The sequence below is a fragment of the Schistocerca gregaria genome, chromosome 5 (assembly GCF_023897955.1).
Source record: "Schistocerca gregaria isolate iqSchGreg1 chromosome 5, iqSchGreg1.2, whole genome shotgun sequence".
NCBI lineage: Eukaryota > Metazoa > Arthropoda > Insecta > Orthoptera > Acrididae > Schistocerca > Schistocerca gregaria.
The window spans coordinates 615,310,291-615,332,772 of NC_064924.1; the positions used below are offsets into that span (position 1 = coordinate 615,310,291).

At 38.3% G+C, this 22,482-nt stretch overlaps 1 protein-coding gene across 4 annotated transcripts in view; it reads right to left on the reverse strand.

Moving 5' to 3' along the window:
- The window catches only part of LOC126272138 (lachesin-like), a 1,905,511-nt gene that overhangs the window by 845,300 nt on the left and 1,037,729 nt on the right, over nt 1-22,482 (reverse strand). For all 4 annotated transcript variants that reach the window (XM_049974749.1, XM_049974748.1, XM_049974747.1 and 1 more), the window contains exon 2: nt 873-979. In XM_049974749.1, coding sequence (XP_049830706.1) covers nt 873-979 — 107 coding nt within the window. The remainder of the gene's footprint in view (nt 1-872; nt 980-22,482) is intronic.

Here is a 22,482-nt window from a genome sequence, read left to right on the forward strand (position 1 = left end):
AATTCGGACGCGGAGTGCTACATCTGTTAAGTTAGGTTCGAACAATACGCATGTGTTATAGAGAAGCTGGAGGAACTCAATGTTAATTACTGTAGGGCGGCGTTCTTTTGGGAGAGTTCTATGGGCAAAATATATAGAAGTCATAACAACTGTACTGGAGCCGAAATATATTTTGCATAAGAACCTCTAAGATAAGATACGAGACTTTAGAGCTCATACAGAAGGATATAAACACTTGCTTTTCCTTGCAATATTTGCGAGTATAACAGTAGGGTGGCTTGCCAAGTGTGTATGCAGATTTAGATGTCTGAAATTATATTTTAACTTCTAACACCATAATAATGATTGCTAAGGAGTTAAATGAATTAACTTTCATGTTTCTACAAAGTTTTTCTCTTCGCAAAGCTACGTAGTGGAGTTTTGTTTACATGTGTTAATTATTAGTTCGTCCCTATCTGAAAAACACCACAGCAAAGGTTTTCTATAAGAGTAGCTACACACGCATTGAGAAATATTTCTTCAAAGGAGTGGGTGATTCCAGAGAACAACACCTGTACTGTACACCATTTTTTGTGCAAACAATAACGGAATAAGGAATGTTCTTATTTCGTAGAGTAGCAGGTGGCAACTGCATTATTTATTTTTCACAGCCCACTAACAACAGAAGTCTCTCTCTGGAATCACTTGTAAACCATTCGAGAACTTACTGTTCGATACGTCACTAAAATACTACACCCTATGGTAACAGTAATACTTGCTGAAAGTTACTCGACATTTGATACTTGGTAATTCGGTGGCATTGTAAAACCAATTGTTATTTAAAACCATTAGCAGAAACGGCTCTTGAAAACCAATTATGAGTTGGTACTGACCTTGTAGGTGCCGAGGTTCTTGACGGAACACGCCAGCTTCACGTTTCGTCCCGCCGGCACTGTGATGTTCTCGATCTGCTCTGTGAACTCCGGGTCTTCCGTTGGCGCTGCAACAAAGGTATCGACATCAGCATCCCGCAGGTTTTACGTAAGGCTGACAGACACTTAACGCCACTTACTCTCAGGTGACAAAATTCATCGGATAGCGATATGCAGAGATACAGATGGTGGTAGCATAACGGAAACTACGTATATAAGGGCAGTGCATTGACGGAGCTGGCATTTTCACGCACGGGATTCATGCGAAAGGTTTTCTTACGCGCTTATGACTGCACGACGATAACTAACAGAGCTTCACGACAGAGGGGTACATGTAGCTAGATGCATGGGACATTCCATTTCGGAAATCGTTAGAGAATTCAGTATCCCGAGATCCACAGTTTCAAGAATGTGCCGAGTATACCAGATTTCCGGCATTACCTCCAACCCCGAACAACTCAGTGACCGATGGACTTCAGTTAACGACCGATAGCAGTGGTGTTTGCGTAGAGTTATCACTGCTGACAGACAAGCAACAGTGCGTAAAATAACCACAGAAATCAATATAAGGCGTACGGCGAACGTATCCATTAGGACATTGCGGCGATATTTGCTTTAATGGGGTACGGCAGCAGACGACCGACGCAAGTGAATTTGCTAACGGCACGACATGGCCTGCAGCGCTGCTCCTTGTCGACAAGGTGCAAGCTAGTGGTGCTCAATACATCTACATATACATCTACATTTATACTCCGCAAGCCACACAACGGTGTGTGGTGGAGGGCACTTTACGTGCCACTGTCATTACCTCCCTTATCTGCTCCAGTCGCGTATGGTTCGCGGGAAGAACGACTGTTTGAAAGCCTCCGTGCGCGCTCTAATCTCTCTAAATTTACATTCGTGATCTCCTCGGGAGGTCTAAGTAGGGGGAAGCAATACCCAGAAACGCACCCTCTCGAAACCTGGCGAGCAAGCTACACCGCGATGCAGAGCGCCTCTTTAGCAGAGTCTGCACTGGAGTTTGTTAAACATCTCCGTAACGCTATCACGGTTACCAAACAAACCTGTGACGAAACGCGCCGCTCTTCTTTGGATCTTCTCTATCTCCTCTGTCAACCTGATCTGATACGGATCCCACACTGAAGAGCAATACTCAAGTATAAATCGAACGAGTGTTTTGTAAGCCACCTCCTTTGTTGATGGACTACATTTTCTTAGGACTCTCCCAATGAATCTCAACCTGGTACCCACCTTACCAACAATTAATTTTATGTTATGATTCCACTTCAAATCGTTCCGCACGCATGCTCCCAGATATTTTACAGAAGTAACTGCTACCAGTGTTTGTTCCGCTATCATATAATCATACAATAAAGGATCCTTCTTTCAATGTATTCGCAATACGTTACATTTGTCTATGTTAAGGGTCAGTTGCCTCTCCCTGCACCAAGTTTCTATGCGCTGCAGATCTTCCTGCATTTCGCTGCAATTTTCTAATGCTGCAACTTCTCTGTATACTACAGCATCATCCGCGAAAAGCCGCATGGAACTTCCGACACTATCTACTAGGTCATTTATAGATATTGCAAAAAGCAATGGTCCCATAACACTCCCCTGTGGCACGCCAGAGGTTACTTTAACGACTGTAGACGTCTCTCCATTGATAACAACATGCTGTGTTCTGTTTGCCAAAACTCTTTAATCCAGCCACACAGCTGGTCTGATATTCCGTAGACTGTTGCTTTGTTTATCAGGCGACAGTGCGGAACTGTATCGAACGCCTTCCGGAAGTCAAGAAAAATAGCATCTACCTGGGAGCCTGTATCTAATATTTTCTGGGTCTAATGAACAAATAAAACGAGTTGGGTCTCACACGATCGCTTTTTCCGGAATCCATGTTGATTCCTACAGAGTAGACTATGGGTTTCCAAAAACGACATGATACTCGAGCAAAAAACATGTTCTAAAATTCTGCAACAGATCGACGTCAGAGATATAGGTCTATAGTTTTGCGCTTCTGTCGACGACCTTTCTTGAAGACTGGGACTACCTGTGCTCTTTTCCAATCATTTGGAACCTTCCGTTCCTCTAGAGACTTGCGGTACACGGGTGTTAGAAGGGGGGCCAGTTCTTTCGCGTACTCTGTGTAGAATCGAATTAGTATCCCGTCAGGTCCAGTGGACTTTCCTCTGTTGAGTGAATGTGTTTACATAGAATGGACTGGGTCCTCTTGTGCAACTGAATCAATCATTGACTGGAAGTGGTTACATCCGTCTACTTGGAGACAATCTGCTGCATTTCATGGACGTTATGTTCCCAAATAACGATGCAATTTTTATGGATGAAAATGCGCTATGTCACCGGGCTACAATTGTTCCTGACTGGTTTGGGAACACTCTGAACAATACGAGCGAATGATTAGGCCATCCAGATCGCCCGATATGAATCCCATGGCACATTTACGGGACATGATCGAGAGGTCAGTTCGTGAACAACGTCCTGGACGGACAACACTTTCACAGTTATGGACGAGTTGCTGTATTTAACCGCGACGAACGATGTCCCACCGATATTAGAAGGTACCTCATTACTTTCGTCACCTCAGTGTATGTAAGACTAGTTTTACATTTTTAAACATATATACATCTACATGGATACTCTGTAAATCACATTTAAGTGCCTGGCAGAGGGTTCATCGAACCACCTTCATAATTCTCTATTATTCCAATCTCGTACAGCGCGCGGAAAGAACAAACACCTATATCTTTCCGTACGAGCTCTGATTTCCCTTATTTTGTCGTGGTGATCGTCTCTGTCTCTATGTAGGTCGGCGTCAACAAAATCTTTTCACATTCGGAGGAGAAAGTTGGTGATTAGAATTTCGTGAGGAGATTCCGTCGCAACGAATAACGTCTTTCTTTTAATTACGTCCAGCCCAAACCCTGTATCATTTCAGTGACACTCTCTTCCATATTTTGTGATAATACAAAACGTGCTGCCCTTCTTTGAACTTTTCGATGTACTCCGTCAGTCCTACCTAGAAAGGATCCCACACCGCGCAGCAGTATTCTAAAAGACTACGGACAAGCGTAGTGTAGGCAGCCTCCTTAGTAGATTGTTAGATTTTCTATGTGTCCTACCAATAAGACGCAGTATGTGGGTAGCCTCATCCACAACGATTTTCCTCTGTGTTCCTTCCAATTTAAGTTGTTCGTAATTGTAATACCTAGGTATTTAGATGAATTTTCGGCATTTAGATTATACTGATTTATTGTGTAACCGTAGTTTAACGAATTCCTTTTAGCACTCATGTGGAAGACCTCACACTTTTCGTCATTTAGGGCCAACCGCCAATTTTCGTACCATTCAGATATCTAAATTTTTTTGCAATTTGTTTTGATCTTCTTATGACTTTATTACTCGATAAACGACAGCTTCATCTGCAGACAACCTAAGACGGCTGCTCAGATTGTCTCCTAAATCGTTTATATAGAGAAGGAACAGCAAAGTGCCTATAACACGACCTTAGGGAACGCCAGAAATCATTTCTGTTTTACTCGATGACTTTCCGTCAATCACTATGAACTCTGTCCTCTCTGACAGGAAGTCACAAATCCATTCACATAACTGAAACGATATTCCATAAGCACGCAATTTCACCACAAGCTCGTTTTCTGGTACAGTGTCAAAAACCTTTCGGAAATCCAGAAATACGGAATCGATCTGAAATACTCACTCAATAGCACTGAACGCTTCATGTGAATAAAGAGCTAGTTGTGTTTCACAATAAAGATGTTTTCTAAACCCATGTTTACTGTCTGTCAATAGAGTCTTCGAGGTAATTCAAAATGTTTGAACACAATATATGTTAGAAAATCCTGGTGCATGTCGACGTTAACGATATGGGCCTGTAATTTAGTGGATTACTCCTACTACCTTTCTTGAATATTGGCGTGACCTGTGCGACTTTCCAGTCTGTAGGTACGGATATTTCGTCGAGCGAACTGGAGTCAACAATCTGCGTTGAATTATCAAGTCCCATGAGTTTTACTGTGTGTGGTTGTATTAAACAAATGATGTTGGGTCAGCCCTTGAAAAGTGAAAGTTTTGTTACGTTGTAGTACTTCCTGTTCCCCTCTTGAATGGCAAGGTAACGCACCTGCATCATAAAATCTTCGCTGTATATTATGTCATATTCAGGTCTAACTAATTTATTTTTATTTTCATGTTAAGCTTGAATGTAAGTTATACAACTGTGAGACAATGCCAATGTACAACCTGTTAAATTGCTAAAACTATAATTTTACTGCTTGCTGTGATCGCCACAACGAATTTTATGGACACTGTATTTTAGTTAACAGAATTATTTTAGCTGTATCACGTGGAATTAAAAATGCGCGGTATATAATATGGATGCGTTAATAAGGGTGGAAGTAAGTAGTCGGCATTGAACACACATATTGAAAACAGACCACTATTTCGTACCTAACACCGACATAATGCTTAAAGCTTTCTCTGAAGTTGATAAAATATCGATATAGGGATATATTAGAAGAAGTTGAGATTCTTAAGCACACAATGAGAAATCTAATGTTGAATTAAACGATTAAGGATTTATTGAGGAATTAGTGATGTCCTCGAAGGGTTATAGATTTTCTATTTCTTCAGTTGTTTGTCCAATAACGCACACAAAGTTCGCTACTTCTTATTTTCTCATTATTTTTTGTATCTCAAATATACTTTTATTTCTACGGTTCTGTTACAACTCTCCCTCGTCCCTGGAGATTTTATATTCATTATCCTGTATCCTTTGTAAGGACTTCTCCTTTTTAAAAACATCTTGTCCTCTTACAGTTAGAATTCTCATTACTTCAGTTGTGACGTCGAATGTATGGCTAGAGATGGTTTATTTATTGTTATGCATGTGTCTAGTGACACTCTGAATTTAATACACAGCCGATCATTGTATTATCTGAACGTTTGTTGGGTTATCGACCAACGTAAAACGTTCATAATCACACAGTAATATTGTTAGATATGCTTTCAGCATATTACGCATCACAGTACGATCGTATGTTCTACTGTGTAGGACGCTTCTGGTGGTTAATTTCGGTTACTATCCGGTGCTAGACGACGTCTGATTTAAGTACAATTTCTGAGGGCCTACACGGCAATATTTCCATTATCAGTGTCCTGTTAAATGTTCACAACGTCGTATGTATCCTGTTGAAACTCTACAATGTCGCCTGGAGACGTAATGTGTGTATATGTTTGGCGGTCTTTCGTGTTATGATCCATTAGCTGAATGTCTTTGACACTGCAGAATCAATGCAGCTGGACTCCTTGTTTAATCGCAATCAGACTAGTGGCCGACACGCTAGGCAGACCAGCTTCTGTGCCGTCATTTGCTTTTGGTGACACCACAGTGTGCACATATGTGAGTTAACAAACGTGATCACGTTTTATCTTCACGACAGTATGTATTTTAAGATTTTTGAATAAATGTAACATTTATTACACGTGTTTGTTGTTGTGATGACTGTCTTCATTTTGATGCAAAGAACGTTTTTAACAACGTTTCAGTTAATATTAAAATATCAGACTCAATACGGTCTTCTGACCAAAACTGGTCTCAACGTTAAATAAAACATTCTTGCACCATGGTTTTCGTTTTATTAATGATGTTCTTCATGTACGCAGAAGCTATAAAACGCCTTATAGATATTATTAGCTAAATTAGGAACCCCGCTGCTCTTAAACTGTGTTCGAGAAAAAGTAAAAAACGAATAGAAAACGACAATGCAAAAAAGCAAACGATTGAGGTAGTTGAGTATGTTACAAAAGGGACAATCGACAAAGAGACTGTTAGGGTTTGCGAATGATGTAACTATATTTTCAAAGTCGATGGAAACAGCCTTCCAGGGAAAATAGAATTGCATAAATTTAGAAGATCAAAAATTAGGGTTGTAAATCTGCTTTCAGAAAACCAAACTTTTGGCAAACATTGAGACAGATCCAAGTATGATAAAAACTAAATATGGGAAAACGAAGAGAACTAATAACTTCAGGTGTCTAGGAGAAGTAACAGAACATAACATTTCGGAGAAAAAAAGCCAAAAAAGCAAGAGTTAATTCGACTAAAAGACCGTAAGACCTCACTTAGGACTTGTATAATAAGAAATCAATATCCATCAGCTTACACACAACTCTACAGTAAGTAGCCCAGAAGAACTTTATGCTGCAGAATGTTTAAGGCAGCGACAGAAGCACTAGATATTCCAGACAGAAAAAGAAAAATTTTGGGACCATTTAAAGACTAAATTCGATACAGAAGACTTCATAATATTAAACTTGATAAACATAGCAAAAAAATTGCAAACATGATTAGGTAAAGAAGACTGACTTTCTGCAACAACATCCAAATGACGTATTGCAGCGGACGGACAAAAAGACTGCTCACTTACTTTCGTAAATTAAGAATTGGTACCACATGGAGCAAAGATGTTGGAAGGGACACGGGTCAACTTTTTATTACTCCACAAGATATTTAGAAACGATTTCCACTCAGAAAGAACTTACACGGCTCCAGGGGTTTTCATGAAAAGCCAAGAAAGAAGACTGAAATCACTCGGGTAGAAGAAAGAAGAGAGAAACATCGATAAATGACTAGACACGTTTCGGGAAAAAAGAAAAGAGGAACAGTTTAAATAACCGGAGACCACAGCGGCTGATACTTGAAAGAGATAGAGAGAGGGAGAGATATATACGCAGAAACAGGTATAGCTAAAGAAAAAGAAAAAAAAGAAAGTAAAAACTAAATCCGAAAAATGTCACACCAATCTCTGTTTGTGAATGAAAACAGAATGCGGAAAAACACTAGCTACTGTGCAGAAAACTGATACGTTTCACAATAGCTGCAGGAGTGTTTTGCATTTTGGATGAATTTCCATTAGTTAAATATACGTATTGAATTTCTAATAATGGACGCAGAGGTCGAAATCAGTTACTCGTGCTAAAGGTATAAACTATTTTCTATTACATACAGGCTAATAGAGGAAAAAATACATCACCTTGTATATTTCTACATATTATCTGTTGAAAAGTTGAGTCGTATCCACGATAGCTTTTCCAGACCTGCGTTATAAATTTACATATATTTTTTCAATAGTATCGTATTGCTTCTCAACTGACTAAATTTTTATATACAAGGGCAATCTGAGAACAAAAATCTACCAAGCTAAAGTCACGTAACTGTAACATCATTATAGTGGAAGTAGGAAAGGATTATTGTTCACCATTGATTAAATATTGTAATACATTAAATCGATATAGGTCGTTCACGCTACTTTCAAGTGTAATAGTATACCAGCATCACTCAAAACATTTGCATGGCTTTGGTAGCTGCCACTGAATTATATGTGACATCGTTGTCTGTTTCGATTTCATATTTCCTTAAGATGGAAATGCAGCATTGTAAGAAACTGTCGAATTGCAGAACCATTATCTACTACATGTCACTTTAGACCCAGTCAACAAACTACAGCCTAAAGAAAAGGCTGGGTTAAAAACATCGCGTTAAGATGTGACTGATTTAAAAATATTCTTATTTTCTCTTATTCTGTTTACTACCAGATTAAACGTTTTACACTGTTTCCTTATTCTAACTACCTACATGAGTTATCGATTCTACTTCAGTCTGGGAACACCAAGGCAAATCAAGGACGTTCAGTCCTAGCTTTGGATACGAAACTGGCACGTATTAGCTCAGTGTCCATACTTAGAACAGTACTATTGTCAAGATGATTAACTTCTAGTGTCTGGAGCTCACATTCACGCAAAAGTTTTTAAATTATATCATGATCACCTGTGAATCTAAAAATTTATTTATTCATAAAATCCACTGCTGTCATTTAGGTTGTGTGGGCATTATCATGTTCCATATGTTAAAACTTTAAAAATATCTGACACACTCACAAGCGCACACATATAGAATGATTATGTTGCCCCTACATATGGTTTTTTGCGACCGAGGGAGCCTTGAAATTCTGTGCGCTTGAGTTTCATATTCTTTCACTCGCTATGTGCAAACTATTAGTCCTATAGAAAAATTGAACAGAACCTCTTAACAGGAGTTTTAACTCAATTTAACCCTGTATTGAGATACGTTTTCGCTAGAGTTCACAGTTTTCGAATTATTCAGTAAAAATGTACAAAGGTTACCTTCAAAAGTGTTTCTCTTGAATGACTCGAAAACAGCAATGAAGTAACCCTGTGTAAAATTCAACTACATTAAATTTCCTATATAGAGGTCTTGTTCACTTTTTTAGTGGGACTAATGCTTTGCGTGTAGTGAGCAAAAGAGTATAAAAGTCTTGAGTTTGATTTTCGAAGGTTATGCGTGTTGCATAAAACCCACATGTAGTGACAGCTTAATCACCCAGTATAATTAATTTAGTGAACACGTTTGTATATTTTATGTAATTTATGATAACAAGGTAGCATTGAACTGCAGCTTACAGCCTTGATGAAGAGATAGATTTAAAATTTTGACATATAACAAAGTACAGTTTTCGAAGTACTACACTTGATGATGGCCATACAGCGGAAGTTGCAATTTGAGATGAGACTTTTGTAATATATAATGACTACATTTTCTTAGGACTCTCCCAATGAATCTCAACCTGGTACCCACCTTACCAACAATTAATTTTATATTATCATTCCACTTCAAATCGTTCCGCACGCATGCTCCCAGATATTTTACAGAAGTAACTGCTACCAGTGTTTGTTCCGCTATCATATAATCATACAATAAAGGATCCTTCTTTCAATGTATTCGCAATACGTTACATTTGTCTATGTTAAGGGTCAGTTGCCTCTCCCTGCACCAAGTGTCTATGCGCTGCAGATCTTCCTGCATTTCGCTGCAATTTTCTAATGCTGCAACTTCTCTGTATACTACAGCATCATCCGCGAAAAGCCGCATGGAACTTCCGACACTATCTACTAGGTCATTTATATATATTGCAAAAAGCAATGGTCCCATAACACTCCCCTATGGCACGCCAGAGGTTACTTTAACGTCTGTAGACGTCTCTCCATTGATAACAACATGCTGTGTTCTGTTTGCCAAAACTCTTTAATCCAGCCACACAGCTGGTCTGATATTCCGTAGACAGTTGCTTTGTTTATCAGGTGACAGTGCGGAACTGTATCGAAAGCCTTCCGGAAGTCAAGAAAAATAGCATCTCCCTGGGAGCCTGTATCTAATATTTTCTGGGTCTCATGAACAAATAAAACGAGTTGGGTCTCACACGATCGCTTTTTCCGGAATCCATGTTGATTCCTACAGAGTAGACTATGGGTTTCCAAAAACGACATGATACTCGAGCAAAAAACATGTTCTAAAATTCTGCAACAGATCGACGTCAGAGATATAGGTCTACAGTTTTGCGCTTCTGCTCGACGACCCTTCTTGAAGACTGGGACTACCTGTGCTCTTTTCCAATCATTTGGAACCTTCCGTTCCTCTAGAGACTTGCGGTACACGGGTGTTAGAAGGGGGGGCAGTTCTTTCGCGTACTCTGTGTAGAATCGAATTGGTATCCCGTCAGGTCCAGTGGACTTTCCTCTGTTGAGTGAATGTGTTTACATAGAATAGACTGGGTCCTCTTGTGCAACTGAATCAATCATTGACTGGAAGTAGTTACATCCGTCTACTTGGAGACAATCTGCAGCATTTCATGGACGTTATGTTCCCAAATAACGATGCAATTTTTATGGATGAAAATGCGCTATGTCACCGGGCTACAATTGTTCCTGACTGGTTTGGGAACACTCTGAACAATACGAGCGAATGATTAGGCCATCCAGATCGCCCGATATGAATCCCATGGCACATTTACGAGACATGATTGAGAGGTCAGTTCGTGAACAACGTCCTGGACGGACAACACTTTCACAGTTATGGACGAGTTGCTGCACTTAACCGCGACGAACGATGTCCGACCGATATTAGAAGGTACCTCATTACTTTCGTCACCTCAGTGTATGTAAGACTAGTTTTACATTTTTAAACATATATACATCTACATGGATACTCTGTAAATCACATTTAAGTGCCTGGCAGAGGGTTCATCGAACCACCTTCATAATTCTCTATTATTCCAATCTCGTACAGCGCGCGGAAAGAACAAACACCTATATCTTTCCGTACGAGCTCTGATTTCCCTTATTTTGTCGTGGTGATCGTCTCTGTCTCTATGTAGGTCGGCGTCAACAAAATCTTTTCACATTCGGAGGAGAAAGTTGGTGATTAGAATTTCGTGAGGAGATTCCGTCGCAACGAATAACGTCTTTCTTTTAATTACGTCCAGCCCAAACCCTGTATCATTTCAGTGACACTCTCTTCCATATTTTGTGATAATACAAAACGTGCTGCCCTTCTTTGAACTTTTCGATGTACTCCGTCAGTCCTACCTAGAAAGGATCCCACACCGCGCAGCAGTATTCTAAAAGACTACGGACAAGCGTAGTGTAGGCAGCCTCCTTAGTAGATTGTTAGATTTTCTATGTGTCCTACCAATAAGACGCAGTATGTGGGTAGCCTCATCCACAACGATTTTCCTCTGTGTTCCTTCCAATTTAAGTTGTTCGTAATTGTAATACCTAGGTATTTAGATGAATTTTCGGCATTTAGATTATACTGATTTATTGTGTAACCGTAGTTTAACGAATTCCTTTTAGCACTCATGTGGAAGACCTCACACTTTTCGTCATTTAGGGCCAACCGCCAATTTTCGTACCATTCAGATATCTAAATTTTTTTGCAATTTGTTTTGATCTTCTTATGACTTTATTACTCGATAAACGACAGCTTCATCTGCAGACAACCTAAGACGGCTGCTCAGATTGTCTCCTAAATCGTTTATATAGAGAAGGAACAGCAAAGGGCCTATAACACGACCTTAGGGAACGCCAGAAATCATTTCTGTTTTACTCGATGACTTTTCGTCAATCACTACGAACTCTGTCCTCTCTGACAGGAAGTAACAAATCCATTCACATAACTGGAACGATATTCCATAAGCACGCAATTACACCACAAGCTCGTTTTCTGGTACAGTGTCAAAAACCTTTCGGAAATCCAGAAATACGGAATCGATCTGAAATACTCAGTCAATAGCACTGAACGCTTCATGTGAATAAAGAGCTAGTTGTGTTTCACAATAACGATGTTTTCTAAACCCATGTTTACTGTCTGTCAATAGAGTCTTAGAGGTAATTCAAAATGTTTGAACACAATATATGTTAGAAAATCCTGGTGCATGTCGACGTTAACGATATGGGCCTGTAATTTAGTGGATTACTCCTACTACCTTTCTTGAATATTGGCGTGACCTGTGCAACTTTCCAGTCTGTAGGTACGGATATTTCGTCGAGCGAAATGGAGTCAACAATCTGCGTTGAATTATCAAGTCCCATGAGTTTTACTGTATGTGGTTGTATTAAACAAATGATGTTGGGTCAGCCCTTGAAAAGTGAAAGTTTTGTTACGTTGTAGTACTTCCTGTTCCCCTCTTGAATGGCAAGTTAACGCACCTACATCATGAAATCTACGCTGTATATTATGTCATATTCAGGTCTAATTAATTTATTTTTATTTTCATGTTAAGCTTGAATGTAAGTTATACAACTGTGAGACAATGCCAATGTACAACCTGTTAATTTGCTAACACTATAATTTTACGCCCTGTTTTACTGCTTGCTGTGATCGCCACAACGAATTTTATGGACACTGTATTTTAGTTAACAGAATTATTTTAGCTGTATCACGTGGAATTAAAAATGCGCGGTATATAATATGGATGTGTTAATAAGGTTGGAAGTAAGTAGTCGGCATTGAACACACATATTGAAAACAGACCACTATTTCGTACCTAACACCGACATAATGCTTAAAGCTTTCTCTGAAGTTGATAAAATATCGATATAGGGATATATTAGAAGAAGTTGAGATTCTTAAGAGCACAATGAGAAATCTAATGAGAAGTTGAATTAAACGGTTAAGGATTTATTGAGGAATTAGTGATGTCCTCGAAGGGTTATAGATTTTATATTTCTTCAGTTGTTTGTCCAATAACGCACACAAAGTTCGCTACTTCTTATTTTCTCATTATTTTTTGTATCTCAAATATACTTTTATTTCTACGGTTCTGTTACAACTCTCCCTCGTCCCTGGAGATTTTATATTCATTATCCTGTATCCTTTGTAAGGACTTCTCCTTTTTAAAAATATCTTGTCCTCTTACAGTTAGAATTCTCATTACTTCAGTTGTGACGTCGAATGTATGGCTAGAGATGGTTTATTTATTGTTATGCATGTGTCTAGTGACACTCTGAATTTAATACACAGCCGATCATTGTATTATCTGAACGTTTGTTGGGTTATCGACCAACGTAAAACGTTCATAATCACACAGTAATATTGTTAGATATGCTTTCAGCATATTACGCATCACAGTACGATCGTATGTTCTACTGTGTAGGACGCTTCTGGTGGTTAATTTCGGTTACTATCCGGTGCTAGACGACGTCTGATTTAAGTACAATTTTTGAGGGCCTACACGGCAATATTTCCATTATCAGTGTCCTGTTAAATGTTCACAACGTCGTATGTATCCTGTTGAAACTCTACAATGTCGCCTGGAGACGTAATGTGTGTATATGTTTGGCGGTCTTTCGTGTTATGATCCATTAGCTGAATGTCTTTGACACTGCAGAATCAATGCAGCTGGACTCCTTGTTTAATCGCAATCAGACTAGTGGCCGACACGCTAGGCAGACCAGCTTCTGTGCCGTCATTTGCTTTTGGTGACACCACAGTGTGCACATATGTGAGTTAACAAACGTGATCACGTTTTATCTTCACGACAGTATGTATTTTAAGATTTTTGAATAAATGTAACATTTATTACACGTGTTTGTTGTTGTGATGACTGTCTTCATTTTGATGCAAAGAACGTTTTTAACAACGTTTCAGTTAATATTAAAATATCAGACTCAATACGGTCTTCTGACCAAAACTGGTCTCAACGTTAAATAAAACATTCTTGCACCATGGTTTTCGTTTTATTAATGATGTTCTTCATGTACGCAGAAGCTATAAAACGCCTTATAGATATTATTAGCTAAATTAGGAACCCCGCTGCTCTTAAACTGTGTTCGAGAAAAAGTAAAAAACGAATAGAAAACGACAATGCAAAAAAGCAAACGATTGAGGTTGTTGAGTATGTTACAAAAGGGACAATCGACAAAGAGACTGTTAGGGTTTGCGAATGATGTAACTATATTTTCAAAGTCGATGGAAACAGCCTTCCAGGGAAAATAGAATTGCATAAATTTAGAAGATCAAAAATTAGGGTTGTAAATCTGCTTTCAGAAAACCAAACTTTTGGCAAACATTGAGACAGATCCAAGTATGATAAAAACTAAATATGGGAAAACGAAGAGAACTAATAACTTCAGGTGTCTAGGAGAAGTAACAGAACATAACATTTCGGAGAAAAAAAGCCAAAAAAGCAAGAGTTAATTCGACTAAAAGACCGTAAGACCTCACTTAGGACTTGTATAATAAGAAATCAATATCCATCAGCTTACACACAACTCTACAGTAAGTAGCCCAGAAGAACTTTATGCTGCAGAATGTTTAAGGCAGCGACAGAAGCACTAGATATTCCAGACAGAAAAAGAAAAATTTTGGGACCATTTAAAGACTAAATTCGATACAGAAGACTTCATAATATTAAACTTGATAAACATAGCAAAAAAATTGCAAACATGATTAGGTAAAGAAGACTGACTTTCTGCAACAACATCCAAATGACGTATTGCAGCGGACGGACAAAAAGACTGCTCACTTACTTTCGTAAATTAAGAATTGGTACCACATGGAGCAAAGATGTTGGAAGGGACACGGGTCAACTTGTTATTACTCCACAAGATATTTAGAAACGATTTCCACTCAGAAAGAACTTACACGGCTCCAGGGGTTTTCATGAAAAGCCAAGAAAGAAGACTGAAATCACTCGGGTAGAAGAAAGAAGAGAGAAACATCGATAAATGACTAGACACGTTTCGGGAAAAAAGAAAAGAGGAACAGTTTAAATAACCGGAGACCACAGCGGCTGATACTTGAAAGAGATAGAGAGAGGGAGAGATATATATGCAGAAACAGGTATAGCTAAAAAAAAAAGAAAAAAAAGAAAGTAAAAACTAAATCCGAAAAATGTCACACCAATCTCTGTTTGTGAATGAAAACAGAATGCGGAAAAACACTAGCTACTGTGCAGAAAACTGATACGTTTCACAATAGCTGCAGGAGTGTTTTGCATTTTAGATGAATTTCCATTAGTTAAATATACGTATGGAATATCTAATAATGGACGCAGAGGTCGAAATCAGCTACTCGTGCTAAAGGTATAAACTATTTTCTATTACATACAGGCTAATAGAGGAAAAAATACATCACCTTGTATATTTCTACATATTATCTGTTGAAAAGTTGAGTCGTATCCACGATAGCTTTTCCAGACCTGCGTTATAAATTTACATATATATTTTCAATAGTATCGTATTTCTTCTCAACTGACTAAATTTTTATATACAAGGGCAATCTGAGAACAAAAATCTACCAAGCTAAAGTCACGTAACTGTAACATCATTATAGTGGAAGTAGGAAAGGATTATTGTTCACCACTGATTAAATATTGTAATACATTAAATCGATATAGGTCGTTCACGCTACTTTCAAGTGTAATAGTATACCAGCATCACTCAAAACATTTGCATGGCTTTGGTAGCTGCCACTGAATTATATGTGACATCGTTGTCTGTTTCGATTTCATATTTCCTTAAGATGGAAATGCAGCATAGTAAGAAACTGTCGAATTGCAGAACAATTATCTACTACATGTCACTTTAGACCCAGTCAACAAACTACAGCCTAAAGAAAAGGCTGGGTTAAAAACATCGCGTTAAGATGTGACTGATTTAAAAATATTCTTATTTTCTCTTATTCTGTTTACTACCAGATTAAACGTTTTACACTGTTTCCTTATTCTAACTACCTACATGAGTTATCGATTCTACTTCAGTCTGGGAACACCAAGGCAAATCAAGAACTTTCAGTCCTAGCTTTGGATACGAAACTGGCACGTATTAGCTCAGTGTCCATACTTAGAACAGTACTACTGTCAAGATGATTAACTTCTAGTGTCTGGAGCTCACATTCACGCAAAAGTTTTTAAATTATATCATGATCACCTGTGAATCTAAAAATTTATTTATTCATAAAATCCACTGCTGTCATTTAGGTTGTGTGGGCATTATCATGTTCCATATGTTAAAACTTTAAAAATATCTGACACACTCACAAGCGCACACATATAGAATGATTATGTTGCCCCTACATATGGTTTTTTTGCGACCGAGGGAGCCTTGAAATTCTGTGCGCTTGAGTTTCATATTCTTTCACTCGCTATGTGCAAACTATTAGTCCTATAGAAAAATTGAACAGAACCTCTTAACAGGAGATTTAACTCAATTTAACCCTGTATTGGGATACGTTTTCGCTAGAGTTCACAGTTTTCGAATTATTCAGTAAAAATGTACAAAGGTTATCTTCAAAAGTGTTTCTCTTGAATGACTCGAAAACAGCGATGAAGTAACCCTGTGTAAAATTCAACTGCATTAAATTTCCTATATAGAGGTCTTGTTCACTTTTTTAGTGGGACTAATGCTTTGCGTGTAGTGAGCAAGAGAATATAAAAGTCTTGAGTTTGATTTTCGAAGGTTATGCGTGTTGCATAAAACCCACATGTAGTGACAGCTTAATCACCCAGTATAATTAATTTAGTGAACACGTTTGTATATTTTATGTAATTTATGATAACAAGGTAGCATTGAACTGCAGCATACAGCCTTGATGAAGAGATAGTTTTAAAATTTTGACATATAACAAAGTACAGTTTTCGCAGTACTACACTTGATGATGGCCATACAGCGGAAGTTGCAATTTCAGATGAGACTTTAGTAATATATAATTACTATCGTGTACTTTATAATACAGATAGTCTTCTAACAATGATTCCTGCCAATACAACAGCCAGATTCTCCCTTGTTTGTACCACAACAGGAGCACTGCGCAACGTCAATTTACATAACATACTCCTCATTTAGAAGCTTCTTCATGTAATTTTTACATTTTATGGAAGAGACCAGACTTTTCAGACTAAGGCCTGTATATTAATTATAACCATTGACGTAAAAGACGTTATTAAGTAAAAGATTCAAGTTATCACCAAAATGAATCATTATCGATGGTACATTCTATGTTTAGAATTATACGGATGCACACTTTCTTGAACAGCTTTCCTTGCATCATGAACCATTACGTTCAGTATTCCCATATCAATGGTCAAGATATGAAGCTTTCAGAGGTAAAGGCCTTTTTTGTTATGAATATTTGTTACCTGGAGACTGAGTTCTGGGATATGCCACTCGAACACAAGACACAAAACACATGATGAGGTCAACTGTTATTGTCAGTCACAATTTTCCGACTACTGCAGATGAACGTGAGAGTAACAGTGCAGCTGGAACTTAGAGTACAATTGTTTCACCCAGTTTACTCTACAACGTGTTCCCTGGTCAACGATTTTCTGTTTTCCCCAGAGTAAAAGTTAGCAGGTAGAGAACATCTTATAATGGCTTACCCACTGAACCAGTCCCTATAGGCAAGGAAATCCATTGCACATACGACTGGTGCAGAGGAGTCGAAAATAAGATAAATAGTAGTGAACTGCCCACTCAGTGCTCTTAAAGGTGGTCTGAAAGACTTAAATGAAAGTAACACAGAATAATGCTATATGGTTTTCAGATTTAAACTTTAACCTCTAAATATATTGTGCGTGTGTATGAATATGTGTTGTAATGCCATGCAACAGTGACATTAATAGTTATGTGTGTGATGCTCCAGAGCAGGCATTAGTATAGATCGTTTTTACCTGGAAAAACACTGCTGAGGTTGTCCTCCTCCTGTTTCCTATAGCGCACACAAGTAATTCAACTATCTAGAGCAGTGGTTTCCAACAGGTGGTCCGCAGACCCACAGGGGTTCTAGAGCTATGCCAGAGGGGTCCGCAAGATGCTATTAGAATAAAAAATATATTAAATATATTTCGTATGATACTCAATTGTTATTTTTTTAAGGAGTCTATTATACTATACACCCAGATTTGAAGACAAAGATTTTGAGCAAAAATAAAAATGTAACTATAAAAATGATGGCTAAATAGAAAAAGTTTTAATCTCAACATTTTTTCAATAATGAATATGTCAATTTTTTTCTACGTACCAGAAATAGAAAACGTAAAGAAGACTTTTAATTTGGCTTTTTACGTACTTGGTACTGTGATATGACAAGGTACCAATCATGCTCGATGAGGGGGTCATCGGGAAAATTTTGTTGGGATTCCCTGATCTAGAGCATCTCCATTAAAGCTGATTCGGATGCCTCTGTGACAGGGCCTACGATGACACAGTCATCTGATGGATACATACATCAGTAATCAAGCAGTTATTACAAGTGAATCAACATTAATTATGAATTGACAAATGTGGTTTAAGTAGTTTTTCACCGTAGTAGGATCTTACAGTAGATGGGTAAAATCACTTGGACATATTTTAACAAAAACTTTGAAACGGGTTCCATCTAGCTAAGGACAAAGGATATTTCAAAATGTTCATCAAACTATCGAATTGTGCACAGCTCCAAGAGCACAGTAACAATTAATATTTTCGGAGAACTCTTTCATCTGATCTGAATATCACATCACAAAGCAGTAGTTCAAGGGGTCGGAGATTTTCAGATACTTCACAGTGAAACGAATTATTTATCAACTTACCTCGAATACAATCGTTAATATCAGAAATGAAAGAAACCGCGTAGACAGTAGTTGCTAGTGGCCTGATCCAGTGATATGTTTGTGGCTGCTGCAAAGTTTATTTCCATTTTGTTCTAACAACGATTTCGAAATTCAATTCCCGCTTGCCCTTTGCTTCAGGATTTCCTGTTTGAACAACATCAAAGCTCTCATCTCTTGGTAAATACTGGATGAAGAATGTTGGCAAACTTCGGCGCAGAGGGAAGTTTTTTAAAGCTTCTCTCGTTCTCGTGGGGGGTCGACTTTGCTGGGTAAACTCACGGCAGTCTTTCCCTCTTAACCTCTGAATACAAATACGTTTATAATTTTAATTTTATAATCAGCTTCATTTTAGGTACCGTCCATTAACTAATGATAATGTTTAGTTGCATCATTTTACTTCGCGGCCCTTTGAACGACAGTATAACATAATATTCGACACTATTTGAAGATTAATCGTTAATAAGATTAATAACGTGAAAGATTAATAATGCTGGAAAATTCCATTTGATTCTTGCTTGCTTCTGAAATTATATTCTACGAATTAAGCTTCAGATCCTACTTGCAAGCAATTTGCAAACGTTTCTGCTCACACAAATAACGAATAAAACCCAGTTTTGAATTTTTGTAAGAGACCGTTTTACCAGAGACAGTTTCTTAATTATTTCTATTCAACAAATAATTTGCAAGCACTTTTTTGTTATTCCGTAAATAAAAATATTTCTAAATGAACTTCGCAAAAACATCAGTTATCGTGAAGGTGAATTCGTCGGACACTATTTGCAGTGAACACAAGTTGCGCTACAACAGCTGCAACTCCGACCGAGGAATGAAAGCTGTCAACTTACATTCTTTTTTATGACGTACTTATTTGACCTAACACTGTGTTAGTAAGACACTACGCCATACTGTAATTTTTGAACTTTTAATTTCTTCTACAGTTCCTATTTTATAAGAAATTAACAATTTACCATACAAAAGGAACTAGTGTAAAGTAACGGTCTCACATGGGACGTCATTTACTAATGGTCTTCGACAGCCTGAAAGACATTCGCCAAGATATTTGTTGTATATTCTCATTCTTTCAGTCGCTGATACCCTTCCAGTAAAGATTAGCTTTTATGATTTTCAATGCGACAGGGTCCGCAGTTGGGATGAATGGTTTGAATTTCTTGAAGCCTTCAGCGGCCAGTCTCTCTATTTTCTGTACTATTGTACAATTTCAGCTTTAGGCCATTTTCAAGTATTTAATGGATGAATTTTTAGTAACAAATTATGTCATGTACGCCGTTGCTCCTATGATGTCATGTTATGCTCATAAATTGGTAAGCAACGTGCTCCTAAAATAGCGTGAACTCCTCGAACTAATTTTTGAGCGTAACATGATGTCACAGGAGCAACGACGTATATGACATAATCTGTTACTAAAATATCATCCATAAAATACTTCAAAATGCCCTAAGGAAGAAATTGTACTATCGTACAGAAAATAAAGAGAATGGCAACTAAAGGTTCCAGAAATCATTCAAAACAGACTAGACCCCTGAGGTCTTTTTCCTCATAGCCTACGCTCACACCATATCTAATTTACTACATCCATACTCTGTGCCGCCCCTTCCAGTTTGTCAGATGTTCAGCGTCAAGATACACAACACCATTGGTCTGATACGACTAGTAAAAGGTGTTCTATAACTCGTCTTAGTTTCTATCTAATTAGCCATTATCGTCTACACGACGCATCATTTTCACGCGGTCACTAAATGTTATTCGCCTGTCGTACACATCTCGGAGTTGTTTCGTTGTTTTTCCATTGTACAGATTCAGTAACAGTTGAGATAAACTGCATTTCTACCTGACTTTTTATATCCTCGCCTTCAACTTTTTCTCACGTACGATGCCGTTCGTGAATTTTATCTGTCATACTGGAAAGTTTCTTCGACGTCCAACTAAGGTATCCTGTAGACTTTCATCTTGTTACTTCTCCACGCAATGGTACATAATCCTTGTTGATATATTTTAAGCACGTGATAAGTGACTACCAATTGCGCACCATCCCTCGAGTGACTTTGGAAATTTGTGGGAAGGTCTTATGGCACCCAACTGCGGAGGTCATCAGCCCCTAAGCTTACGCACTACCTAATATAACTTAAACTAATTTACGCTAAAGACGACACACACACCCATGCCAGAGGGGGGAGTCGAACCTCGGAGGGGGAAGCCGCGCAGACCGTGACAAGACCTCTAAGACCGCTCGGGTACCACGCGCGGCCCGAGTGATTTTATTAACTCTGCACGTACATTACCAGTATCTGGAGCTTAATAGTTTCTCAGCCCTTTTTAAGCTCTGTACAATTATCCTCCCAGTAATTGTTGATCAAGTTTGTCTTTGACGACCACATTCCTTTTATTTCAGAACATTTTCGCCCAAATCTGTTCAATCACACAGTTCCACTGTATAAATCTTCCACTCTTGTCGTATTGGTCTTTATTATCATTCAGCCTTCTTTGTCTTGTAATCTAGATAAACGTGTTACATCTAGTGCCGCAGGTAATGAGGATAATGAATAGGGGTATTACATGAGTAATGTGTGGATACGTGCAGAATTTGAGGTTGACGGGAGGCGTGTTAGGGTAGTCTGTGTATCTGCAATCACTACTGTGTCCAGATGGTGTAGTGATCTATCTAGTAAGCAAGAGACCCGGGTTTGAAACCCGGTCTGGCACAAGTTTTGAACTTTTCCCATTGATGTAAATCAATGCCCACTACCAGTTAAAGTCTTTAATTTCTTTGTGCTTTGAAACACATGGTGGTTCTTTTAAACTGCCATGCTCGATCTGTACAGCCTTTTCTGATCCTTCATCAATATTGTAATACTTATTTTGAAGTAATGCTTCCTAGTTTCTTGAAAGTAACTTCAACATTTTATTTCTTTCTCTTACCTAATTCATTTTTACAGAAAGTCTAGTTAGCAGCCGTTATCACCAAAAGACGTAGGACCGACTATAGGTGTGTCTCCTTCTTATAGGACGCTTGGAAGAAATGTATTCGGTCTACCAGACTCTGTGTTAGCGTTGTTGTACTACACTGAAGTGATAAGAATTCTGTACGTTTCAAAGAGTGTACAAGTTCTTCAATAAATACTTTGTCAGAAATACTTTATTTGTGTATTATTAGGCGGCCGGTGTGGCCGAGCGGTTCTAGGCGCTTCAGTCTGGAACCGCGCGACCACGACGGTCACAGGTTCGAATCCTGCCTAGGGCATGGATGTGTGTGATGTCCTTAGGTTAGTTAGGTTTAAGTAGTTCTAAGTTCTAGGGGACTGACGACCTCAGATGTTAAGCCCCATAGTGCTCAGAGACCGTTTGTGTATTATAAACGCTGCGTAATAAAATTTACGCTTCCACTGTACTGAGACACTTGTCATGATTTTTCTTTTCATTAATTTTTTTTTTTAAATTTTCGTTATCGAGAGTACATTTGCCCGTAAAGGAAATGTTAGTACTGCTTTCTCATTCGGAATTGTGAATTACGTGATCTGAATAGTGCTCACGTTGTGTATACGAAATTAAAGGTTTGCTTGATTGTA